At 52.0% G+C, this 24,422-nt stretch overlaps 2 protein-coding genes and 2 non-coding genes across 10 annotated transcripts in view; all 4 read right to left on the minus strand.

Moving 5' to 3' along the window:
• Positions 1 to 220: 220 nt before the first annotated feature.
• TRNAA-AGC (transfer RNA alanine (anticodon AGC)) lies at positions 221 to 293 on the minus strand. The gene has a single exon. It is a non-coding gene; the product is annotated as a tRNA-Ala (tRNA).
• Positions 294 to 639: 346 nt separating this feature from the next.
• Positions 640 to 729, minus strand: TRNAY-GUA (transfer RNA tyrosine (anticodon GUA)). Its single transcript is given in 2 exon segments — positions 640 to 675; positions 693 to 729. It is a non-coding gene; the product is annotated as a tRNA-Tyr (tRNA).
• A 7,574-nt stretch (positions 730 to 8,303) lies between these two features.
• On the minus strand, positions 8,304 to 17,081 carry TMEM214 (transmembrane protein 214). Of its 2 annotated transcripts, XM_002812201.4 has the most exons (17): positions 16,823 to 17,081; positions 15,726 to 15,925; positions 14,712 to 14,862; positions 14,269 to 14,403; positions 13,943 to 14,025; positions 13,403 to 13,508; positions 13,209 to 13,290; positions 12,817 to 12,918; positions 12,293 to 12,434; positions 11,758 to 11,849; positions 11,463 to 11,511; positions 11,180 to 11,293; positions 10,831 to 10,948; positions 10,159 to 10,255; positions 9,801 to 9,969; positions 9,502 to 9,653; positions 8,304 to 9,287 (listed from the first exon to the last, which is right to left on the minus strand). In XM_002812201.4, exons 1-17 carry the CDS (start codon positions 16,965 to 16,967, stop codon positions 9,161 to 9,163), a joined length of 2,064 nt encoding a protein of 687 aa, XP_002812247.2. In that variant the 5' UTR covers positions 16,968 to 17,081; the 3' UTR covers positions 8,304 to 9,160. The 2 variants fall into 2 exon arrangements, with proteins under 2 accessions (XP_002812247.2, XP_063569817.1); XM_063713747.1 differs by lacking the exons at positions 8,304 to 9,287; positions 10,159 to 10,255 and having other exon boundaries at positions 9,507 to 9,653; positions 16,823 to 17,068.
• Positions 17,082 to 22,813: 5,732 nt separating this feature from the next.
• MAPRE3 (microtubule associated protein RP/EB family member 3) overlaps positions 22,814 to 24,422 on the minus strand; it is a 56,693-nt gene continuing 55,084 nt past the window's right edge. For all 6 annotated transcript variants that reach the window (XM_024242657.3, XM_009237468.4, XM_054547733.1 and 3 more), the window contains exons 5-7: positions 24,266 to 24,420; positions 23,971 to 24,123; positions 22,814 to 23,732 (exon numbers count right to left, since the gene is read on the minus strand). In XM_024242657.3, the coding sequence (XP_024098425.1) occupies positions 23,664 to 23,732; positions 23,971 to 24,123; positions 24,266 to 24,420 (377 nt within the window). In that variant the 3' untranslated portion in view covers positions 22,814 to 23,663. The remainder of the gene's footprint in view (positions 23,733 to 23,970; positions 24,124 to 24,265; positions 24,421 to 24,422) is intronic.

Below are 24,422 nucleotides of genomic sequence, written 5' to 3' on the forward strand. Positions count from 1 at the left end.
AGGGTTCTAGCAGCGTCTTCCGGAAGACGGTTAACGGCCTGCCTGCCGGGAGGCGGGAAAGATAAAGTGGCAGAAACTGGGACTCAACTGCGAAATAAAAAGACATCGTGCGAAACTCCTTATCGCTTAACAGTCTTGTTATCTTTAAAATGAAACAGCCCACTGCGTCGGGAATCCCTCCCATTTTGTGTTCTCTAGTGTGAGAGACGCAAAAGCTGAGTGGAGGATGCGGGCATCGATCCCGCTACCTCTCGCATGCTAAGCGAGCGCTCTACCATTTGAGCTAATCCCCCGCCTGCTGCTCGGTTCCTTCCCTTTGCCTTACAGGTTCACTGCACTGTTCACTGACCAGCGGATCAACCGCAGTTCAGGACATTTATTTAGCAGAGTACGATACAGTGGCATCCATGTGCAAGATTCTAAAAATCAAGCATATAACCGTGTGCTTAAGGAGAAAAGCTTATTCTAAAACACGTTACCACATGTACATTGAACGCAGAAAGAGCGTTACTGTATACTACATACTACTGTGTGCCCTATGGGCTGACGGCAGTACGCATACTAAGTCACAGGAGGCCTCCAAGCCTTTCCCCTTATGGGATAATTGAATTAAATTGAGGTTAAAAATGATACACGAAGTCCTTCGAGCCGGAATCGAACCAGCGACCTAAGGATTACCACAGCTCCATACACTACAGTCCTCCGCTCTACCAACTGAGCTATCGAAGGCTCCGCCGCGGTGAAGTGCTGCTGACAGCCCTCTAATGCTTACCACAACCTCATCCAGCCATGACCCCCGCTTTCCCCAGCTAAAAGAACCTGAGGGGGCAGGAGCCCCTTGGGGACCTCACAGAGCTGAGAAAGCCGGAGACCCAAAGGCAAGGAAAGGAAGCTGCCCAAAGTCCGGGTTCTCAGGCCAGAACGAAGGCCACACCGGCCCTGAGCTTCCCGGCTTTTTAACAAAATGCTCCCAACGCCCTGCGGTGGTTTCTCCTGGACCGCGAACGCCGAGCCCGCCGCCGCCTCCTGGAGCTCCGGGGCAGCGCTTGTGCCGCGGTACCCGCACTCACAGGGGCTTTGCGACCGCGACGCGCAAACCCTGCTCGAGAGCCGATGGGCCACTTTGGCTGCTCCTGCTCCACATTTCCCTCGGCTTCTCCGGATGTGCTCTCCTGACGCGAAGGACATTCGCTCGGCCAATTAACTCAGGTTTTGTCAGGCTCTAATCGTCCTGACCAGTGCAAGAGAGACGGCGACCGGGGGGCGCTGCAGGCTTCGGCGCGGCGCGGGATCTGGCTGTGCCGAATCCCCTGGGCCGCCCTGGGATCGCCGGCCTGGCGGCGTTGCCCGAGGGCTCGGGTGGGGGGGGCTACGCGCCAGGAGAGGGCGGCGGGGCTGCAGTACAGGCTTTCCTGCCCTCGAAAGCGCTCGCAAGCCTGGAAGATTCCCCTGCGGTAGACCTGGGATGGTGGGGGGCGCGCGGCCTGGTGGGTCCCTGCAGCCTCCGAGGCCCACGTGAGGTCGGGGTCGGGGCGGCCGTACAGTGCCCAGCACAGGCCACTGGTCTCCGTTGTGGGTCTTTGCACAGGTCCGCTTACTCTCGGAAATCTTGGGTTCCCCAGGGCCGGGGAAGGGTCTTCTGCCTGGTCTGGGGCCCCTCCCCCGGCACTGTGGATGTCTAGGTGTCCCGGGTGGGGTCAAGGAGTGACCCCATGGGTTCCCCCATCTTTGTCCCTATCCAGCTCACACCTTCGCCTGTCTTTTGCATGTGTTTTTTCCACAACCTTTTGCTCACCGGGTTTTTAACAACAGAAATAAACCTAACCCCCAACTCCTCTGTGAAGCGCTGCTTGGTCGTCCTGTGGGGTGGGTGTGCCGGAAGACCTGGCCTCAATTTCCAGCTCTGGGCCAACGTCCTGTGCTACCTTGAGCCAACAGCGCTCGCGAATCCAGGTCTGGTGATGCTTTCTAGCCCCTTGCGGCTCCAACATTTGATGGGTTCTCTCGGGCTGAGCTTTAAATCCGAAGTTTCTAGATATAAAGTTGTGTCAACATTTAGATAGAAGAATATAGAAGATCTGCATAACTTTTATTATTCAATATCAAAAAATGACATTCATGGCCAGGGGCGGTGGCTCACACTTGTAATCCCAGCACTTTGGAAGGCCGACGTGGGCGGATCACCGGAGTTCAAGAGTTGGAGACCAGCCTGGCCAACATGGTGAAACCTGTCTCTACTAACATACAAAAATAATTAGCAGAGCATGGTGGCGCGCGCCTGTAATCCCAGCTACTCCGGAGGCCGAGGTGGGAGAATCGCTTGAACTCGGGAGGCGGAGGTTGCAGTGAACCGAGATCGCGCCACTCCAGCCTAGGCAACCAGAGCGAAACTCTGTCTCAAAAAAAAAAAAAGCAGCAGCCGGGAGTGGTGGTGAGCGCCGGTAATCCCCAGCAACTCGGGAGCCTGAGGCAGGAGAATCGCTTGAACGTGGGAGGCGGATTGCAGTGAGCCTAGAGTGCGCCACTGTACAACAGCCTGGGAGACAGACAGACTCTGTCTCAAAGAAAAGGCCACACGCGGTGGCTCACGCCTGTAATCCCAGCATTTCGGGAAGCTGAGGAGGGTGAATCACCTGAGTTCAGGAGTTCGAGACCAGCCTGGCCAACATGGAAACCCCTTCTCAACTAAAAATAAAAAAAATTAGCCGGACGTGGTGGCGCATGCCTGTAATCCCAGCTACTTGGGAGGCTGAGGCAGGAGAATCGCTTGAACCCAGGAGGCGGAGGTTGCAGTGAGCTGAGATCGTGCCACTGCACTCCAGCCTGGGCGACAGAGCGAGACTCCGTCTCAAAAAACAAACAAACAAAAACCTCTCAACAGAGAGAAGTCCAGGATCAGAAGGCTTCCATGTGAATGCTAGCAAACATTTAAAGAATTAACACCAGTCCTTTTTTTCTCTCAGATCACTAAATGAAGGTAACACCAATCCTTTCAAACCGTTCGAAAAAATAGAAAAGGCAACACACTTTTTAATTGATTATATGAGGCCAGCATCATTCTGATGGCACAGCCAGACCAAAAGACCACAAGAAAACTACAGATCAACATCCCTTATGAATATTGATGCAAAAATCCTCAACAAAATACGAGCAAACTGAATCCAATAGCATATTAAAAGAATACCGTGACCAAGTTAGACTTATTGAAGGAATGTAAGGGTGTTCAACGTAAGAAAAATAAATTACAGGCTTACGCCTGTAATCCCAGCACTTTGGGAGGCCCAGGTGGGTGGATCACCTGAGGCCAGGAGTTCGAGACCAGCCAGGAGTTCGAGACAGTGAAACCCCATCTCTACTAAAAATACAAAAATTAGCCAGGCATGGTGGCAGGTGCCTGTAATCCCAGCTACTTGGAAGGCTGAGGCAGGAGAATCGCTTGAACCCAGGAGGTGGAAGTTGCAGTGAGCCAAGATCGCGCCACTGTACTCCAGCCTGGGCGACAGAGTGAGACTCCGTTTCCAAAAAAAAAAAAAAAAAAAAAAAAAAAGGTGTAGTAATTTCCATGGAGCTGTCTGGGACAGACTGGATATCTCCTGGCCTTCTAGGTGAGGTGAGCTGTTAATAATAGCACCCACTCATATATCTGAAGAGTATATCTATGGATGAAGGCTAGGGTATTTGGAAATACATAAACTATGAAAGTTGTAAATATGTTTTATTGTAGATAATGTATAAGATAGCTACTTAAAACAATTGTTAAAAGCCACAGAGTGGGAGAAAATATTTCCAAAAGGCATATCTAATAAAGGACTATTATCCAAAATATACAAAGAACTCTTAAAACTCCACAATAAGGGCAGATACAGTGGTTCACACCCATAATCCCAGCACTTTGGGAGGCAGAGGCAGGAAAATCGCTTGAGGCTGAGAGTTTGAAACCAGCCTGGGTGACACAGCAATGTCTACAAAAAAATTTTTTTTGAATTAGCCTGGCGTGATGGTGTGTGCCTGTAGTCCTAGCTACTCGGGAAGCTGAGGTGGGAGGACTGAGGTTGCAGTGAGCTATAATTGCACCATTGCACTCCAGCCTGCGTGACAGAGCAAGACCCTGTTTCTTAAAACCAAAACAAACAAAACAAAACAAAACAAAACCCTCAACAATAAGAAAATGAACAACCCAATTAGAAAATGGAGAAAAGATCTGGACACCTCACCAAAGAAGATATACAAATGGCAAATAAGCATATGAAAAGATGCTCAATTTCATTAGGGAATTGCAAATTAAATATCTTCATCCACCTATGAGAATGGTGAAAATCCAAAATACTGACAAAACCAAATGAAGATGCATAGTAATAGGAACTCTAATTCACTGCTGATGAGAATGCAAAATGGTACAACCACTTTGGAAGACAGCTTGATGTTTTTTACAAAACTAAACATACTCTTATCATATGATCAATTGTGCTCCTTGGTATTTAACTAAATGTGTTTGAAAACTTATGCCCACACAAAAACCTAAACTCAGAGGTTTATAGCAGCTTTACTCATAATTCGGAAACTTGGAAGCAACCAAGATGTCCTTCAGTAGGTGAATGGATACACTGTGGTACATCCAGACAATGGGATATTATACAGTGCTAAAAAGAAATGAGCTATCTCGCCATGAAAAGACATGGAAGAATCTTAAAGACAAACTACCAAATGGCCGGGCGTGGTGGCTCATGCCTGTAATCCCAGCACTTTGGGAGGCCGAGACGGGTGGATCACTTGAGTACAGGAGTTTGAGACCCGCCTGGCCAGCATGGTGACACCCTGTCTCTAGTAAAAATACAAAAATTAGCCAGGGGTGGTGGCATGCACCAGTACTCTCAGCTACTTGGGAGGTTGAGGCAGGAGAATCACTTGAAACCAGGAGGCAGAGGTTGCAGTGAGTCGAGATCGCACCACCGCACTCCAGCCTGGGTGACAGCGTTAAGACCCTGTCTCAAAAAAAAAAAAAAAAAAAAAAAATTACTAAATGAAAGAAGCCAATCTGAAAAGGCCACATAGTATGATTTTGACTATATGGCATTCTGGAAAAGACAAAACTGGAGACAGTAAAAGATCAGTGGTTCCTTGGGCTCTGGGGGAAGGAGGGAGGGAGGAATAGGTAGAGCACAGGAGATTTTCATGGCAGTGAAACTCTTCTGTATAATGGTGTATACATGCTATTGGACAGTTATCAAAACCTACAGAGTATACAACGCAGATAGCGAACCCTAATGTAAGCTATGGACTTACATTATGGATGATGTGTCAATGTAGGTTCACTGATTACAACAAATATACCACAGCGGTATGGGATGTTGATGGTGGGGGAGGCTGTGGTGGGGGCAGATTGGGGAGGAAATATATGGAAACTCTCACTCAATTTTGATGTGAACCTAAAACTGCTCTAAAAAAGTCTATTCAGGCCAGGCATGGTGGCTCATGCCTGTAATCCCAGCACTTTGGGAGGGCAAGGCAGTTGGATCACCTGAGGTCAGGAGTTTGAGACCAGCCTAGCCAACATGGTGAAAACCCCTCTCCACTAAAAATACAAAAAATTAGCTGGGCGTGGTGGTGGGCACCTGTGGTCCCAGCTACCTGGGAGGCTGAGGCAGGAGAATCACTTGAACCTGGGAAGCGGAGGTTGCAGTGAGCCGAGATCACGCCATTGCACTCCAGCCTGGGGAACAAGAGCAAAACTCTGTCTCAAACAAACAAAAAAAATCTATTCAAAAATTAGTAAGTGATGTGCTAACACAGAAAGAAGTTGTATCAAGGCACATCCAACAACACATTCAAAGTCAACATTTGTATTAATAGGCAGAATAGTCAATATTTACTAAATATTCACTCATACCCTGAACAGCGGACACTCCCTCCAAAATCCTTCTTATACCTCAAGTAGAGCACCAAAACTGCCCAGTATAAAGGGAATACACATAGGGAAAAGCAAGGCCCTTTCTCCCCTCAACAACTGTGAAGGGTATGTAGTAAAAACAGATCACTCTAAGTGTCCACTTAAATTCAAACTCCTTTAGGTGAGGTAAGACAGCAAAATACTCAGAGGTCACTGAACCACTGAAATGTCTGTATAGGGCCGGGCACAGCGGCTCATGTCTGTAATATCCCAGCACTTTGGGAAGCCAAGGTGGAGGATCACTAGAGACCTGGAGTTTACTGATTATATGAATCAATGAACCTATAATCAATGGGACCAGCCTAGGCAACATAGTGAGGAGCCAACTCTACAAAAAATTTTTAAAGAAGTAGCCAGGCATGGTGGCACGCACCTGTAGGCCCAAATACTCGGGAGGCTGTGGTGTGAGGATCACTGAGCCCAGGATTTTGAGGCTGCAGTGAGCTATGATCACGAACCACTTCACTCCAGCCTGGGCAGCAGGGCAAGACCCTGTTTCTTTAAAACAAAAAACAATTGCCTGTGTAATTGACACTGGGTCATTCTGTAATAGGACAGGGAAGGTGTGCCTGGCTCTGTGGGAGACAACCCACCCTCTTTATGGCGGTGGCATTTTGTGAATGGACTGGCAATGTAGCAGGCATGAGCTCAGCAACACTATCTGCCTAGTGATATTATCCATCGTAGTAAGTCAGGCTACCCATCAAGCTGCCCTGCTCTAAAACTGAAGTGTGGGTTGGATACAAATAACCAGAGGAATCCAGAAATCTGCTGGAGACTTAGGAAAACGAAAGGATGTTTCAAAGTGAGTCATGCATATTATTTTCAAGTCCACAAAAGAACTGGTAATAAAGTTAGTAAGAGATAACCATACTCAAAACTGCCCTTCAGCTTTATGGTGTGTTATCGGTTGAACTTCAGCTGTGTGAAGAGTTACTGTCCAGATGTGTGACTCTCTGAGGTGTCAGCTCCTTTTGGTTCTTCCAATAACAGCAATAGTTACAGTGTGACTGCCCCACCTGTCAGCATCACTGTCATATACTTTGCTAGCCTTCGCTGGTTCAATTTACTGGCCCCGCTTGGACTCCTGTTTGTTGACAGCTCTGCAAAAATGAAACGTCTGGACATCTGGTTTTGCTTTAATGCAGAGCAGGTGCAGTATTGGACTAGTCCACCACACAGGAAAAATTTCAGACAATTTCAACATCGGGTCAAAAAACTGTATCTATCGAATAAAGTCAATTAAGCTGTCAGTGTTCCTGTAAGAAGTAGAGACCACAATTAACCTAAGTTGATGAAAAATGTTGCTCCCCAGGATTTTAGTGTCAGAAGTTAAATGAACCCAGCAAGGTAAATATAGTCACACATTAGAAGCCAACACAGCACTTGTGGCATCCTTGGTTCGCTGGATGCAGCCCTGGACTTCTAGAACAGTTACCACCGAACTTGTCCTCTCTGTGCCATTGTCGATCCATTCTCACAATTGCCACCTTTCTCCAACTCACCTTTAACACAGGCCAGTTCTCCTGCCCAGCAGTCCTAAGACTTTGGCCCTTCGCCAGGTAGTTTCTCTTCTCCATGAAGATGGTCATGGTTAATTGCCACTAGGAGAGCAACGGGTCTGCTTGTGGGCTAATTCCAGAGGAAACGTAGCAAACACGAGATGCTGTTGTATTCACGACCTCACTTTGGGTCGATACTTTCCTACATCTGCTACTTTATATTTGAACCACTGAAAAAGCGGAGTGTCTCAGGGCACCGTGTGAGAGGGGAAGTGATAACTGGCCATCATACCTGCTGAGTGTCATGGGAGTTTATGAGGGAAGCTGAATCTGCCTTTGAGAACTGCTAGAGCGTATCTCTAGTACTGCTGACTTGAAACATTCAAGTAAACCAAACTGAGAACTAAGAAACCAGCAGAGTTATCTAACTCCTTATAGTCTCAAGTCAAAAATAAAAAGGGGCTTTGGTGATAAACCTTGGACTCATGTGTCTCTTGGAGTTCTAAATCTTTCACTCACTGCTCTATAAAATGAAGGTCCTGGCAAGGAAAGGACACCTCCTGGTCACTGGCCAAGAATTCCCTGAGACAGCCCCCTGCTTTTCCAAGCGTAAAACTATCAAGGCAAATCTGGGACGTGAATCACAGTGACAAGTCAAACAGTATAATTAGGATAGCAAGAGAAGTGTCTAGAACACCCACCAGGTCAAACTTTAGAACCATGAGTGTGGGCTTCCCCCACCAGGAGCTTAATTACAGCCATGGCTATAGTCTTCAGGAGGGCAAGGGCCCAAGATTTTGTTATTCTGAACCATAACTAGGGGAATTTCTCTATGAGGATGCAGACAAGAATGCTAGAAATCAAATCTGTGTCCTTTATTCCACCTGGTAGGGTGTACCCAAGAACCATATGCTGAGTCCTGTCTCAGGCTGATGGAGGGTTCCCTGGGCCCAAGGCACACAACTACCTGGGCTCTGCTCTCCAGATGATAGGAGGGATGGACAGTGGAGAGAAGCTGAACCTTGTGACCGAGCCCCCCAGCATGATGGGGAATGGAAAGTTGGAAGAAGTAGGACTACAAGGGAGGGGACAGGGAGGGGCTTAGAGGCATTTGGGGCAGGCTGGGCATTTTGAAGTGAGAGACATTTCCATCCAGCTCCCCACGTCCACTGACAGCCACACCCAGGCTTCAGGTGGAGGTGAGGCTGCTGTTCCCCAACGCGGTGCTATATTCTTCTGGAAGCCCCTTTCCTTCTGCTGTGGCTAGAGCTGTGACCAAGAATGGGAACAGGAGGCTGCTAAAGTCTGGAGAAGCAGGAATCATTTGTCAGAAGAACACAGAAGCCACCTGCTGGGAGTTCTATCTTTTTAGAGATGAGCTGTTTGGGGTTTAGAAATGAGATGGAAGGAAGTGGAAGGCAGAGGGCAAGGGCGGAGTTGTGAGAGGCTACCAGCACAAGGATGGAGGCTGGGGGCCATGTGCAGTAGGGCCAGAAAAGTGTTCAGTGGAATTGTGGGTAGGAGGCTGAGATGCCGCTGGGCCCTGTCCCCACCAAAGATGGAAGAACTGAGGTGGAGGCAACTGGCCACTTGCCTAGGAGAGAACTCAGGCACCAAGTTAAAAAGACTCCCATGAAGAACTGTCACGTTCTACCCGCTGCAGTCTTGGATGGTCTACCCACGCAGAAATCAGTGGCCAGGGAGGCAGGGCCTACTGCTGGGGTGTCAGGGCAAGTGCCCAGTCCAAGAAAGCCACTGTAATGTCCTGTAGGTAAAGCCAGGTCCAGTGGACAGCCTCACTGAGCTGTGTCTTCATGCAGTCCCAGGTCACCTCACCTCTGGAAGGAAAGTGGAACATTTTTGAGTATGCACGTGTGTAGCTGTGTCAACTTTCGAGGCTCAAAACTTAGACCCACAACCCTCATCCCAGGGTGGCCAGGGATGGCAGCGAGGGGCAGGACAGTGTGGGAGACTGGATAGAGATGGTTTGTCCCTGGGGCCTAGGAATGGGGCTGCTGGGGACCCTGCCAGAGCCCTGGGCTAAGGTCTCACCTGCATGCCTCATGGCAGTGCTCCTGGGCCCGGGCCAGGGCCTCAAGCAAGAGGTGCCACAATGGCAGCAGCACATTCTGGTAGAAAAGCAGGGGCAGCTCTCTCAGATAGCGGAATAGCTGGTTCACAAAATCAGGGAGCTGGATCTGTAGCTGGACCATGGAGAATGGATGGGGTCAGAGTATCCAGGGAACTGCATCCTGGCCCTAAAGACTCAGGCCACACAGTGCTGCTACCTTTCCCAGAATTCTGCTCCTGGGAAAACCAGCTCCTTATTTGACTCCCTGTCTCTGACTTACCCTCTGAGAGAGGCTGGTGAGGCTGTCACCAAACCAGGCAAGGTAAGAGGCACAGTGGGCAGAAAGGAAGCTGACTGTGGCATTGGTGTGAGCCCAGGCCAGCTGCCAGCTGGGCCGCACCACGGTGAGCAGGTGGGAGCCCCAGAGCGGCAGTGTCTCCTCCAGCCAGCTGTGGAAGATGGAAGTGGGGGAAGAGGGCTCTGAGTCTCCTCAGGCCCGCTTAGCTCCCAAGAAACAGCTGGGGAAAGGGAGGCCGTGGGAAAGGAGAATCACAAGCGCTTCCCACTGACTGTCACCTCCCTGACACCCAGGCCTTCTCTCTTCTGCCTCTCCTCTCCCCTCCCTGGGAGGAGCTCACCTGTAGCCTTGCAGACTGTAGGAGTAGAGCTTGGCACACGCTTGTTGGCTAGCAGGTAAGAAGCCAGATGATCGAAGCAACCGGCCAGTAAGGGAGGCTAAGTAAAGGGGGCCTCTGGTGAGCTGGGAGGTGAGAGGGGCCGGGACTGGGGAGACAGACACTACAGGGCCCACAGCAGGCACAGCGAGGCGCTGGGCAGAGCTTTGTGTTCTCACAGGGCCACAAAGCCAGCTCCAGGCTGCTGTGGAGGGAGGCATGCAGAGCTGCCCTTCTCCTGCTGGGCCAGGTGTGCAGGAATGCAGCTGCCGGGGAGAGCCTAGGCTCAGGCTTCAGGAAGCCTCAGGTTGAGGGTCTGCCCTTCTACTTACTAGCTGTGACCTAAAGCTAATTGCTACATCTTTCTGAGACCATTTCCTCAGGAGTTAAAAGGAGGTAACACCTACTAAAATGATACCATGAATATGCAAGCACTTCTATACTGCAAAGTCCTAGTCCAATCTGAAATGGTAGTGTCATATCTGTGGACAAAAAAATCTGTCTGTAAAGTGTTTACTCTGCAGGATTGAGAACTCGTCAGGACAAAGATGTGTGCTGCTGGGAGGGGGTGGTGGTGCTACATGTAGCTCTGTGCCCCACCCACACCATCCTCCTCACTTGCCCATTGCTGCTTACCCTGGAAGGAGCTGTGTGACCGGAGGTCATGGCACAGGAAGGCTACAGTGAAGACCAGCAGCAACAGGAGGAGCCGCGTCCAGGGCAGCCGAGGACCCTGAACCTGTTGCAACAGGCCCTGGTGGGAGGGGAGCAGGAGACAGCTGTCAGAAGCGAGGGGCTGGTCTTTGCCTCTGAGGGCAGACCTCAAGCCAGGCCTTCCCGAAAGAGTGTCAAGCCTTCACATTATCCTGGAGGCAGCGGGGGGCTTCAGACAGGTGGGGCAGGAATGTGATACAGGCCCAACCCAGGTGTGCCGAGACAGAGATGTAAGATAGCGTGTGGGCTGGAGAGGACTGGGTGCCAGCACCTTGCAGGCCATGTCACAGGTGACGACATCCTGGTTGTGACCGCTGCCCTTCCTCAGCAGCTCCTGGTTGGTAAGCTTGAGGGACTGAATGGTTTCTTGCAAAGACTTCTGTACCTATGGACAAGAAAGGTCTGGCCTGTGAGGGAATCCAGAGCTTCCATCCTGCTTCATTTTCCATGCCATCAGGGTCCCTTCTCAGGGAAGGGACGGTGGCTGAGGAGCCCCCACTCAGAACCTAGAATCCAGACAGGGCTCAATCTGCCACGTCCTCCCAGCTCCTCACCTTCTTGGGAATCTGCTCCCAGGAGCCGAGCAAGTGCTCCAGCAGAAGGCTGTGGGGAAAGCACAACCCCCCAGTCAGGTGGCTCGCGCGGCCTCGCCCATCCTTCCATCCTCCATTAGCCCTGGCTCCTTCAGGCTGAAAGACCCTCCACCTACCACCCACAGAGCAGCAGCTTCCTAGAGGCCGCTCCAGCAATGTTCCCACTCAGCCTGAAAGGTGTCAGGCCATGGGACAGTGACCCAGGCTCCCCTTCTGCTTCTAGCACAGGGACAGGCTGTCCTCCCACCCCACCTGCCTGGACTGTGACAGGTGCTTAGGGTACAGCTGCCTCCAGACGCTGGCGCTGAGGGGGTCCACCGTCAGGCACTCAGTCAGGCTGCTCAGGAGCTGCACAGCACAACAGAGGGAGAGGCTGCTGGGGGCATGGGGCTGGCGGAGGGGGAGAGTGCTAAGAGGTGATCCCCTTCCCGTAAGCGAGGCCACCCAGGCCGCACGTCCACCCTAAGGGGTGGAGAAACAGTGTCAAGACTCCAGAAAGCTCTCTGAGAGGCTGTAAAGCAGGAGGCTGGGGCTCCTGAGCTAGAGCTTTGAGCTCAAAGATCACTATCTGCAAGAGACGGGCATCAGAAACCACCCAGACCTGAATGTGCTGTCTCTTGGGATCCATCTTCTGAGGGTGAAGCTCGAGTGAGCGGGGCAGGCAGCTGTCAACAGGGAGCTAAGGAAAAGCCTCAGAATGGGCTCTGTGAAGGCAAGGCCTTTGTCAGCAGATAGGGACCGCTACAGCTGACCCCTGGGGAAGGAGAAGAAGCCTCCTACCATATCCTCACCTCTTTCTTCATCTCAGGGGGACAGCTAGGGGTGGCTCTGGACAGGAAAGAAGGAAAGTAGGTATGCAGGGTGGAATCTGGCTTTGCTCCAAATGCCAGCACCTTCAGTCGGGGGTAGAGCTGACACAGTTGCTCCTGCAGGCTGGGTGGGGTGGGGAGGAAAGACAGGCATAAGCTATAAATGGAGCTGTATGATGGGAACCTTTTGCTTGCTACAGAGCCCATGCCTGCCTGTGGGGAATAGCCACTGAGGACCTTGCAATGGCTCTGAATCTTTTTACTCAGAGGCTCCTTGGAAATCTGTTGAAAGCCACAGACCCTATACCTAAGAAAATGCCCATATGCCAATCACACTCAAGGGTCCATATAATTTCAAGGGGTCACTGTTCCCTTGAAACCTACTCTTGAACTTCCGGGTTGCAAATCTCAGATCTAGGATGGCTGGGGAAGAAGAGATGGGAACATGTAGCGTGGTTCTGGTGCTGGGGTCCCTTCTCAGCAGGTGTGCCCCAGAGCAGTCCTACCTGGGTGTCAGGGAGTTGTTCGGCATATAGGCAAAGTCCAGAAGTGGGAAGAAGTCCTTGGGGCCAATCATGCCGAAGCCCTTGGTAAGGCTGGGATGCATCCTGTGGGGATGAAGAAACAGGCTCGCTGGACACCACCACCCATGCCAGCTGTTTTGGCCATGACCCCAGCTAAGCCAACATCTAGGAAAAAGGGTATAAACGCTACCCCATCTGCCAGCCCTTAATAGCTCCCTCTTCTTCCTTCCTCACCAACACATTCTAAGGTGGTGGGAGAAGCTGGTCCTGATTTTCCTCATATCCATGGAGACCAAGATCATAGCCTCCCATTTTGCTAAAACAGCCACTTGGGACACCCTGAGCCTTCCCCTTGCTGCCCTCCCATTACTCACAGGAGCAGCCGATCCAGGTATGTGATGGCAAAGGGAGACAGAGACTTGATGCCCAGCACAGGCAGCATGATCCCCAGCCACACTGCAGGGGTAAAGGTCAGGAGGGAGGCCTCAGGCTTGCACCTACTGGGGGCATCAAAGAGGAGTTTTCCAGCTCCGAGACCCTCCCTCTTTCTTCTCTATTTCCCTGTTACCTTTCAGTCCCTCGGTGAGGTTGGCAAAACCCGCTTGACCCAGGGCCCACATGATGGTCAGACACTTTGCTGGTCGGCTCTGGTGGGACCTCAGCAGTTCCAGGAACTGAGGAGACCGGTGGGGAAGGCAGATTGGGATAGGACAAAACACCAGGAGCATCCCCCAAAGCCAGGAGGGAAGGGAGATGTCAACTGGAAGAGGGAGGACAGGCCGAGCAAGAGTGGAGCACTATGGCCACGTGGTGTAGGTTCTGTTTGTGGGCTTCGCCCATACTCTGCCATTTACTGGATGACTGAGCCTAGGAAAGTTACTGAACTCCTCTGTGGCTCAATCTTTCCATCTATAAAAATGGGAAATAATAGCAGTACCTTGCTCCTATGTTTCCAGAGCACACACACAGGATAAGTGCTAATAGTCTTACCTATTATTACTAGGCTTACAGGTCTTCCACTATCCCAAACCTGGGTCCAACAACGTAGATTCTGCCCAGCCTCCCCAGTCCTAGCTTCCTAGCGTCCCCACCATCACTGAGAGCTCACCTTGCCTAGGTTTGCAGTGGCAATCTTGGGCTTGTCTTGCAGGATGGCCTGGATACAGATGCGGTAACCATGTAGTGACTCCCCTGAAGAGATACACATTCTCACACCTACTCACATTACTTGGCATCCCAAACCTGAAATCTCCCATTTGTCAGCGGTGAGCCCAGGCCCCAGGTCCACTGACTCCTAACTTCCTCCACACTTTCCAAAAACAGTGTCAAGGTTAGCATGTTTCTCTACTGGAAACAGAACCACTGAGCGGTACTGAAAGCAGGAAAAAAAGGAAGAAGCTCCCAAGATGGTCATCCCTCCCGTGCCCATTTCACCTGGTGTCTTTTCCAGCTCTTGCAGCATGGTGAACAGACAGTGGTCAAAGAAGAGCTCCAGAGACCCTGCTGCCTTCGCCAGCAGCCCTCGGATGATCCCACGCAGCTCCCGGCTCACCAGGCTGTAGGGATAATCTAAGGCCCATAGGCCTCAATGTGAGTGCTAGGACCAGACACCCATCAGCTCTGAGAACTGTGGTGCTCTCCCTGAGAATGGTGAGTGGAGGCAAAGACCCCTGCACTGAGGCTGGGATCCTTCCTCTGAGGAGGCCCAGAGGGAGGATCACAGAATGAGGCCCAGGAACATTCACAGTCACGGTGATTTGAGACCAGCCCAAATCACCCATGGAAATCAAGACAGTGTGGGGCACTGGGATCTGTTATACCACACTTTTTGAATTTCTTTGAACTTGTCTGAGCTTGAGGAAGCTGGAAGGACTTACCATGAGTATGCTGGCTCAGCGTGGGTTCACTTAGAGGAGCTTGTAGCTTGTAGTTGAGATAGCTGGCCAGGTCCTTCAACCATATGGATGGGTTTCCAGAGAACACACTCTGGCTCTTGTCCAGTTCCTTCTGCAGGTCTGCCACATCCAGCTGCCAGGGACAATCCCCCAACCCCCCACCATGGCGAGTTGTGAGTGAGGGAGTAAAGAAATGGGGTAGGGGTGGGAAAATGGTTGAACTAGGTGGCAGTAGGAAGAAGGGTTCCCATTTTTAAGCATAAGAACATGGAATGCTGCAATTCTGCTGTACCCGCATCTTTAAGAATGGAACAGGACAGCTGAAAATGCTGTCTCAAGGCCCTATCCTCTCAGGCCCTCCACATGTTCAAGAGGAAAACAGAGAGCCAGGCGCGGTGGCTCACGCCTGTAATCCTAGCACTTTGGGAGGCCAAGGTGGGCGGATCACCTGAGGTCAGGAGTTCAAGACCAGCCTGGCCAACATAGTGAAACCCCATCTCTACTAAAAATACAAAAATTAGCCAGGCGTGGTGGCAGACGCCTGTAATCCCAGCTACTTGGGAGGCTGAGGCAGGAGACAGAGGTTGCAGTGAGCTGAGATCACACCACTGCACATCAGCCTGGGCGACAGAGGGAGACTCTAGCTCAAAAAAAAAAAAAAAGAGGAAAACATAGGACAAGACAGAAAATGAAAGATCAGTATTTCCATAGGACAGAGAATCATAACCAGTTTCTCCATCTCCTCCCTGGTGTTCCTGGGTCTTCAAGGCTTTCCTCTTACCAATCCATGTTTCCCTATAAATTTTCCATTTCCTTTCTATTCTAAGTGCAGGCATTCTGTTCCCCTGGGGTTTCCATCTTTTCCGGAACTCCTCTCAACCCTTAAAGTGTTTCAAATCCCATAGGATCTCAGCTGCCCATCCACCTCCCCCTCCTCTCATCTTCTCTAAATCTCAAGCCCCATTCTTTCTGCGTCTCATGTCTAGGCACACTCACAGCTTTCAGTGCTTCCTCCAGGCTGCGGAAGCGGCCCTGCTTCTGGTTTTGGTTGGGAGAAGTTGCCACCTTCTTTGGCTGCCTCTTGTTCCCTGCTTTCTTAGGCTCCACAGCAGGGGGCGGGACCTGCTCCTTATTCTGCCGCTTCATGATATTCTCAAAGCCCCGCTCATAAAGGGTGCTTGTGGTCTGGATTGCAGCTGGGGTGAAGATAGGTAGAGAAAGGCAGGCCACCCTTGAGTCCCCAAGGCCTCACCTATCAGTGGTCCCTTTCCCCACATTGCCACCTAATTCATCTCTAGGGAAGAGCCTGCCTCAAAGCCCCTTCCTCTTGGACTGCTTAAGGAGCAGGGCAGGGTGTTCTCCTGGTAGCTTCTTTCATTACAGCTCGAGTCTATGGGCTCTTTCATAAAGATGGGGCAGTTCTTTATTAGACGAATCAGAGTATGTAGGAACAAGCAGAGAGGTTGGATATAGAGGTTTGCCTTATTCGGTGAGTGGCTACTAGTCTGGGAAGCCAAGCTTTTTCCATCTTGGTCCTACCCTAACACCTCTTGGTTCCGACATGACAGCTCTATAATCAACAAGTGGCAATCTTTCTCCACTCCTCAGTGGAAGAACCAGGTGTCACTTATAATTCCTGGTGAGTGTTGAGTGTGTGGCGGTCATTTCTCCCACTGCTGGGCCTCCTGTCCCTTCCTCCATGACCTGCTGGTTACTTAAAGAGGGGGCACCGTGTATAATGATCTACAGTGCCTCTTCCCAGCTCAGACACCTGCCCAGAGAGACCAGCTAGAGCCCTGGGCAGCTGGGAGAGTGTGTGCAGTGAACTGAGAGTCTGAGGACCGGAATCCTAGCCCCCCTGACACATGACCCTGGCCAAGGTGTCCAACTTCACTGGGCCTCGTTTACTCATCTGGGAGGTGAGAACCGCAACCTTCCCTGGAGCTGTCTGCCTCCCGTGAGGCTCCAAAGAGACAACGCAAGTGTGGCGCTCGGGGATGTCCCTGCGAGCTCGCGCCCAGGTTCTGGGAGCGGCTCGCTGCGACCCTGTCGGACAGGCCTGGGCTGGGCGGCGGGGCAGGGCGGGTACTCACGGGTCAGGTCGTATTTCCACACTCCGTTTGCTTCCCCGAGCGCCCGGCGGTTCCCGCCGCCGCTTCGGCCGCCGGCGCCGGCCCCAGGCCGCCGACCCTTCTTCACTACCTCCCACCGCCCCACGCCCGCCGTCTTGGCAGCCATGGCTCGCAGCCCTCCCTCCTCGGCCACTTCCCCGGCTTTCTGGTCCGGCGCGGGCGCGCCGCACTCTGCCACGTCTCCTCGCAGGACCGCGCGCCCGGCGCCCGGCGCCCGGCGCCCGCCGCAAGGCAGCCTGGGACTTGTAGTCCCTCTCCTGGGCCGGGCTCTCCTGGGCGTGGAGCATCGGGAAGAGGCTTCCGCGGCAGCCTGCGGCCCCCGCCCAGGCGAAGAGGCCGGGAGGAGAGGAGATTCCCTTCTGAGAACGTTCATTGAGCGCCGATGTGAAGGCCATGGCATTGAGAGACTTGGTAGAACTGTTTCGGTTTTCCTTTCCTTTATTGATCAATTGATTGATTGATTGACAGGGCCGCGCTCTGTCGCCCAGACTGGAGTGCAGTAGCGCGATCTCAGCTCACGGTAACTTCCGTCACCCAGGTTCAAGCGACTCTCGTGCCTCAGCCTCCCGAGTAGCTGGGACTACAGGCTCCCGCTGCCACGCCCAGCTAATTTTTGTATTTTTAGTAGAGACGGGGTTTCGCCATGTTGGCTAGGCTGGTCTCGAACTCCTGACCTAAAGTGACCCCCCCCCCCCCCCCAACCGCCTCGGCCTCCCAAAGTGCTGGGATTACAGGCGTGAGCCACGGCGCCCGGCCACTGTTTTTCTTTCCTTTCTCGTGGAGCTGGAAGGATGGAAGGGAAGTAGTGCTCCTCATCTCTAGGGAGAGTTTGAAGATTAAATGCTTCCTTCCTTCTAGGAAAGTGCTGGCTTTACTGTTGCTAGTGATTAAACCTCGGGTTTAATGGGCTATACAAATCTATTGCCAAAGAACAAGGAAGAGGATGGGGGCTTGAGGAAAGGGCAGAGTGTTGGGGAGCTGGGGTAGGAGGTGGAGAATGGAGAATAATTTTTTTTTTTTTTTTTGAGACAGGATCTTGCTTTGTCGCCCAGGCTGGAGTTCGGTGGCGCGATCACGACTCACTGCAGCCTCGACTTCCAGGGCTCAGGTGATCCCCCACCACGGATCACCTGACCCACCACCACGCCCGGCTAATCTTTGGTATTTTTTGTAGAGACGGGGTTTTGCTGTGTTGCCCAGGCTGATCTCAAACTCCTGGGCTCAGTGATACACCCTCTTCAGCCTCCCAAAGTGCTGGGATTACAGGAGTGAGCCACTGCTCCCGGCCTCCGAGTTCTTCTCATGGGAGGCTGAGAAAAGTCTGGGGGTCTGAGACAGCCAGGGCCGGGTTTCCCCTTCCAGGCAATGGGAAAGAACAGGCTCTGCCTCCCACCACAAGAGTCAATCCCAAGTTCCAGATGTGTCAGGGAAGCGATGAAGAGCCCCAAACTTGAGGCATCTGCAGACAGTTCCTGCTCAGATATCCACGTGGAGGGTGTGAGTATCCTAGGAGCCTTCAGAACGTTGAAGCATGCCAGCAGAGGAGAATGAGGGAAGATAAAATCAAAGTGACTTATCACAGTTAAGGAAATGTGCTATTTCATGTACAACTGTGTGTGAGGATGAGATTCCTACCTGCCATACTGAGGTATTATGGTAAGAGCTATGAGAGTCCAAATTCCTACAGGATGAACAGCTGAGGGAGCGATGCATTCCTTAGGAAGGAGATTAGCTTCCCAAAGGAGATGGCAGCTGAGATGGGTTCTAAGAAATAGAATTTTCATTGGTTCCCAGGGCGCCGTGGCTCATGCCTGTAATCCCAGCACTTCAGGAGGCCGAGGTGGGTATCACCTGAGGTCAGGAGTTTGAAACCAGCCAGGCCAACATGGTGAAACCCCATCTCTACTTAATACAAAAAAGTAGCTGGGTATGATGGTGCAGGCCTATAATCTCAGCTACTTGGGAGGCTGAGGCAGGAGAATCGCTTGAACCTTGGAGGCAGAGGTTGCAGTGAGTCGAGATTGTGCCACTGCACTCCAACCTGGGCAACAAGAGCTAAACTCCGTCTCAAAAAAACCCCAAAAAACAAAAACAACAACAACAACAAAAAACAAAATTGAATTTTCACTGGCTGAGGATTAGGGTGGGTGGAGAGAAAATGCCAGTTGTGTGGATCTGTTGATGTAAAACAAAGGCCTAGAGGGTGGTAAACTGGAAGCAGTTCAATGGGACAGTGCTTGATGGGACTTTGGAGGTGATGAGGTTTGATATAGTTTGGATTTTTGTCCCTGCCCAAATCTCATGTTGAATTGTAATCCCCAGTGCTGGCAGTTGGGCCTGCTGGGAAGTGTTTGGATCATGGTGGTGGATCCCTCATGGTGGATCCCAGTTCTCATGAGATCTGGTCATTTAAAAGTGTGTGGCACCTCCCCACCACCTCTCTCTCTCGCTCGCTCGCTCGCTTGCTCGCTCCTACTTTTACCATGTGATGTGCCTGCTCCCCCTTTGCCTTCCGCCACGATTGTAAGCTTCCTGAGGCTTCCCTAGAAGCAGATGTCAGCATTATGCTTCCTATACAGTCTGCAGAACTGTGAGCCAATTAAACTTCTTTTCTTACAAATTACCCAGTCTAGATGTTTCTTTATAGCAATGCAACAATAGCCTCATATGAGTTTGGAAAGGGATCTGAGCCCATATGCCAAGGAACTTGCCTGCCAAATCTGGACTTTATCCTTCAGGCCCTGGGAGACCAATGAGAGGGTGGCATAATCCACTCTTTTGGAAGGGTAAATGTGGCTGTGTGAAGTGTTGGTAGGGGAAGGCAGGGGATGGGAGATGAGCATATCTTGCTGCCTCCTACCTGTCCTCCAGCCCCTTTAGGCCTGACCATGGCTGACTTTGCATCAGGTAGCTCTGAGATAGAGTGCCTTTGCCAAGGACCATATTTGAACTGATCATTAATCAATTCATTTTGCAGATCATTGGTTTAGGTGTACTCAGGAGACCAACAACAATATCTTCTCTTTGTTCGACCCCTCCTGTGTCACATGTATGATCACAGAAGAGACCATGTTTTTGGAAGAGAAACAGAACTGGCTTTCCATTGAGGCAAATGAGGGGGCTGCCCCATGGTGGAGACACACAGAAGGGTGGGAGAGGGACTCTATCTTTCACTGGAATAGTCTGGTAAGTTACCAGTTCTAACTTGGCATCTAGGACATATAAATCATGCATTTACTTATCCAGCAACCTTTTCTAAGCACCTTCTCTGTGTCAGGCCCTGTGCTAGGTGGAGCTGGAAGATACAGCTCACTTGCTTGTAAGGAACTTGAAGGCTGTGTGGGAGACAAATGTATAAGCAGAAAATTACAGTTAACCATCTTAGTATTCCAGAGGAAAGAAGCACTTAGTATGAGGTACCAGGAAGAGGTGGGGAGAAGGGAGTGGCTTTACATCCTTGAGCTCTGGGTGTTTGAAGAGCAGCCTTAGACACTAGCCATGGAGGTGGGCTTGGGTAGGCCCCACCATGGGGTTTGAAGACCCAGAAGATGTTGGGTCAAGAAGGACATGGGTGTCTAGTGTGGGAGCAAGCAGAAGGGTGAGCTCACTGAAGCACTGTTTTACCCACTGTACTACGTTTCTATTGCTGCTAAAACAAATTGCCACAAACTTAGTGGCTTAAAACAAGTGCGTTATCTTCCAGTTCTGGAGGGCAGGAGTCTAACTCAGGTCTCCCTGGGCTAGAATCGAGGTGTCAGCAGGGCTGGGTTCCTTTCTGGAGGCTTTGGGGGAGCATCCATTTCCTTGCCTTGCCCAGCTTCTAGAGGCCACCTGCATTCCCGAGTTCATGGCTCCCTTCTGTCTTCAAAGCCAACAACAGTGGGTGAGTCACTCTCACATTGTTATCACTTTGACCTCTTCTTTTATTTTATTTTTCTGAGACAGGATCTTGCTCTGTTGCCCAGGCTGAAGTGCAGTGACATGATTATGGCTCACTGCACCCTGGACCTCCAGGGCTCAAATGATCCTTCCATCTCAGCCTCCCAAGTAGCTGGGACTACAGGCATGTGGTACCATGCTCGGCTAATTCTTCTATTTTTTGTAAAGATGGGGTCTCGCTGTTGTCCAGGCTGGTCTCCAACTCCTGCGCTCAAGTGATCCTCCTGCCTTGGCCTCCCCAAATGCTGGGATTACAGACATGAGCCACCACACCCTGCCCACTCTGATCCTTTCTGCCTCCTGCTTCCACTCTACAAATGTTTGTGATGACATTGGACCCACCTGGATAAACCAGGACACTCTCCCTATTTCAAGGTCGGCAGATTAGCTTCCTGAATTCCATCTGCAACTTTTTTCTTTTTCTTTTTTTTTTTTTTGAGACGGGGTTTCACTCTGTTGCCCAGGCTGGAGTACAGTGGAGCAATCATGGCTCACTGCAGCCTTAACAACAACTGGGCTCAAGTGATCCTCCTGCTTCAGCCTCCTGAGTAGCTGGGACTACAGGCACGTGCCACAACGCCCTTCAAATTTTATTTTTTGTAGAGATGATGTTTCCCTATGTTGCTTAGGGAAGTCTTGAACTCCTGGGCTCAAGTGATCCTCCGGCTTTGGCCTCCAAAAGTGCTGGGATTACAGGCGTGAGCCACCGCGCCTGGCCCACAGGCAGCCTTAATTCCCTTCTGCCGTGTAACCCACATATTCACAGCTTCTGGGGATCGTGACGTGGACATTGTGGGAGGCACTGTTCTGCCTCCCATGCCTACTTTCCCTTCAGGGTGAGGTCTCGGCCGGGCCTGTCCTTTCATGGTATCTACCTGTAATCATGGGGAAAAGCCTTTAAAAATTAGGCAAGGGAATTAAAATCATCACAATAAGTAAAAGCAGGCAAGGAACTTGCTGGAGGAGAACAGAGATAGCATAAGGCAGAAGTGTCTATGTATGTGGGGGTGGGAGTCAAAAGGGGTGGTGGAGGTGGCTGAGGAATAAACAGATATGAATTTTGCTTATTTAAGGCTTGAACCTGGTGTCATGAGAGAAATAGTGGTGGTCTCAAAAGCGGCCATGGGGTGGGGCCACAGAAGAGACGCGGCCCCACCTACATGTTGACCATACTCAGGGTGGTGAGGAAACCAGCGCTGTCCTGCAGCTGGAGGAACCTCAGTGGTCTTTGGGGATGAGCCCTGAACCTCAAGTCAAGAAGTGTGAGTTCTAGTCCAGGTTTCAGCCACGGTGAGTGAGTCACGCACGTGGGCCTCTGACTCCCTCATCAGTAAACCGGGGCTGGTCTAGATGACCCCTCGCATTCATTTCCGCACTCTTGGTCTCTGCTGGGCTTCTGGGACATCGGTTAGTATGGCCTTTTGTTAGGCACATGCCAGGACCGGGGCTGTGCAGATGATGTGGAAGGGTTCCTGACTCCCTGTTCCCACTGGAGCCTACTCTACAGAAGAAACCCCTTGGACGTTGCTGTCCTGGGCTTCAGCACTCAGAACTGCTTGCTCTTTGTGGCCATCCCAGCTCTCTCTGTCACGTGAGCCCTTGTCCCCAGCTGAATCACTATGGTGAGGTGTATGAGCTTTGACAACAGGTGGGGGATGACATGCAGTCCCCCTGACCCAAAGGAGACTGAAACGAAGCATCTCTTGGCCAGGCCACCACGGTGCCCCACAGCTGCTTCACCGGCTGTCCCTCGTCATGGCCACGGGCCCATACCTAGTTCCTCCTCAGTGATGGGGGGTTGGGGCCCCTGCCTGCCCTCAGAGCCCTACCACCAGTATTGGGCATTGGGGCTAGGCTGGAGCTGGGCTCTGAGCCCAGAGCTGGTGGTGGTTTCCAGGCCTGTGGGAGGGTGACAGTGAGGCTGTGCCGCAGCTGTCACCTCTGGAGAGAGCGGTGCATGGGAGGTGGAAAGCACTGGACCTGTACTGTGGCTCTGTTGAGGGACACATGGCATGGACTTTTACCACACAAGTTTATTTAAATAAAAGTGAACACATATGCAGGCTGGTGCCCGAGGGGCAGGGGGTGGGGAGGGCAGGTGGGAAGCAGACAGACAATGGGGTCCAGGCAGAGTTTGTGTGGTGAACCAGGCTGCTGGAGGAAGTGGCTGGGGGCCTCAGGGCAGCGCTGGGATTCAGTGCTGGGGCAGGGGGCCTTGGGTGGGTGAGCCTGGTGCCAGGAGGTCATTTCCATCCCTCACATGCCCCCCTCCCTCTCCCTGACCCCCTGGGCCTACAGCACTACCTCCTCAGCCCCCTCTCCCTCTCCTGACATCAGCCTTCCCCTTAGCTACTGAGAAGCCAAAAGACAAAATAAATTAGAATTGGTGAGTCCTACCCCAGCCCCCAGCCATGGGGAAGGGAAGCCAAGCCAGGCACGCTGCCCCGGAGCCCGTGCTGTCAGCTCTGGAAAAGAACAGGTAAAGTGCAAGGAGAATCCAGTAAGTAAAAATATACCAATGACTTTGTCAAATACGCAGCTGCTGGCTGTCAGGAGCAGGTGGCTGGCTGGGGCGGGTGGCAGCAGCACCCTGGGAAGTGTTGGGCGACACAGCAGAGAGACAACGGAAATAAATAGGGTGGGTGTGGACAGGGGTCCCGCCAACTGGGCCAGCGCCACCCAGGACGGGCTTCTGCCTGCTTTCCGGCCCCATGCCCCCAAGCCCTGCTCGCCTGGCTCCCCAGTGCTGCGGCACTGACACAAAGTACCCGGCCGACCGTGTTAGGAAAGGACTATAATGTGGGAGTGGAGCAGGGAGGGAGGCACGGGGAAGCCGTGCAGTCAGCCAGGGCTGCGGCCGCCCTCAGTACTCGTCCTGGTCTTCTTGTTGATGCTCTTCAATCTCATCGTCCTCAGGGGGTGCGAATCCTTCCTGGAGGGTGGGAGAGAGAGGAAAGTTGTGGGCCAGGCAGGGCTTCTCAGATTCTGTAAGTAGCTGAAGAGCAAGGGGTCAGGAGCCCGGGAGCCCTGCTAATGGGTGACCCTGGGCTAGTGACTTCACCTCTCTCTCATCAGTAAATGTTCTCCATGGTCCCTTCTGGCCCTATCACGCTTCTGGTCTTAGGGCCTGGCCAGACTGAGGATGGCCCAATGGGCCTGGGAGTGCTCACCTCCGTGGCATAAAGGATGCCAATGATGCCTGAGATAACAGGGCTGTTTTCACTTTCATGCTCCTGGCAGATGAGCTCGATGTCACGAAGTTTGCTGAAGTAGAAGTCACGTTCCTTCTCCAGCCCGTCCACTGTCAGCTTCAAGTCCACCAGCTGCTTGGGGACAAAGTGATGTTCAAGCCAGAGGTCCCCACCTCAGGCTCCCCTGCCTGCCCTCCTGTTTTCCCTGCAGACACCCCAAGGGCCTGGCTTTGGTGACAGGGCTATCTCAGCTACCCTTACCCATCCCACTCACCTGTTGGTTGAGTTCAAGAATTTGGGCATCAGTCTCATGGCCGCCATTTCGGGCTGATGGAGGATTCTTCCGGAGAATGCAGGGGGGGGCCACATTGCTCAGCCGGCCAGAGGTCTGCATGTTTTTTGGGCCTGTGGGGGACGTCCTCTGTGGAACT

Source organism: Pongo abelii, chromosome 12 (genome assembly GCF_028885655.2).
Source record: "Pongo abelii isolate AG06213 chromosome 12, NHGRI_mPonAbe1-v2.0_pri, whole genome shotgun sequence".
Taxonomy (NCBI): Eukaryota; Metazoa; Chordata; class Mammalia; order Primates; family Hominidae; genus Pongo; species Pongo abelii.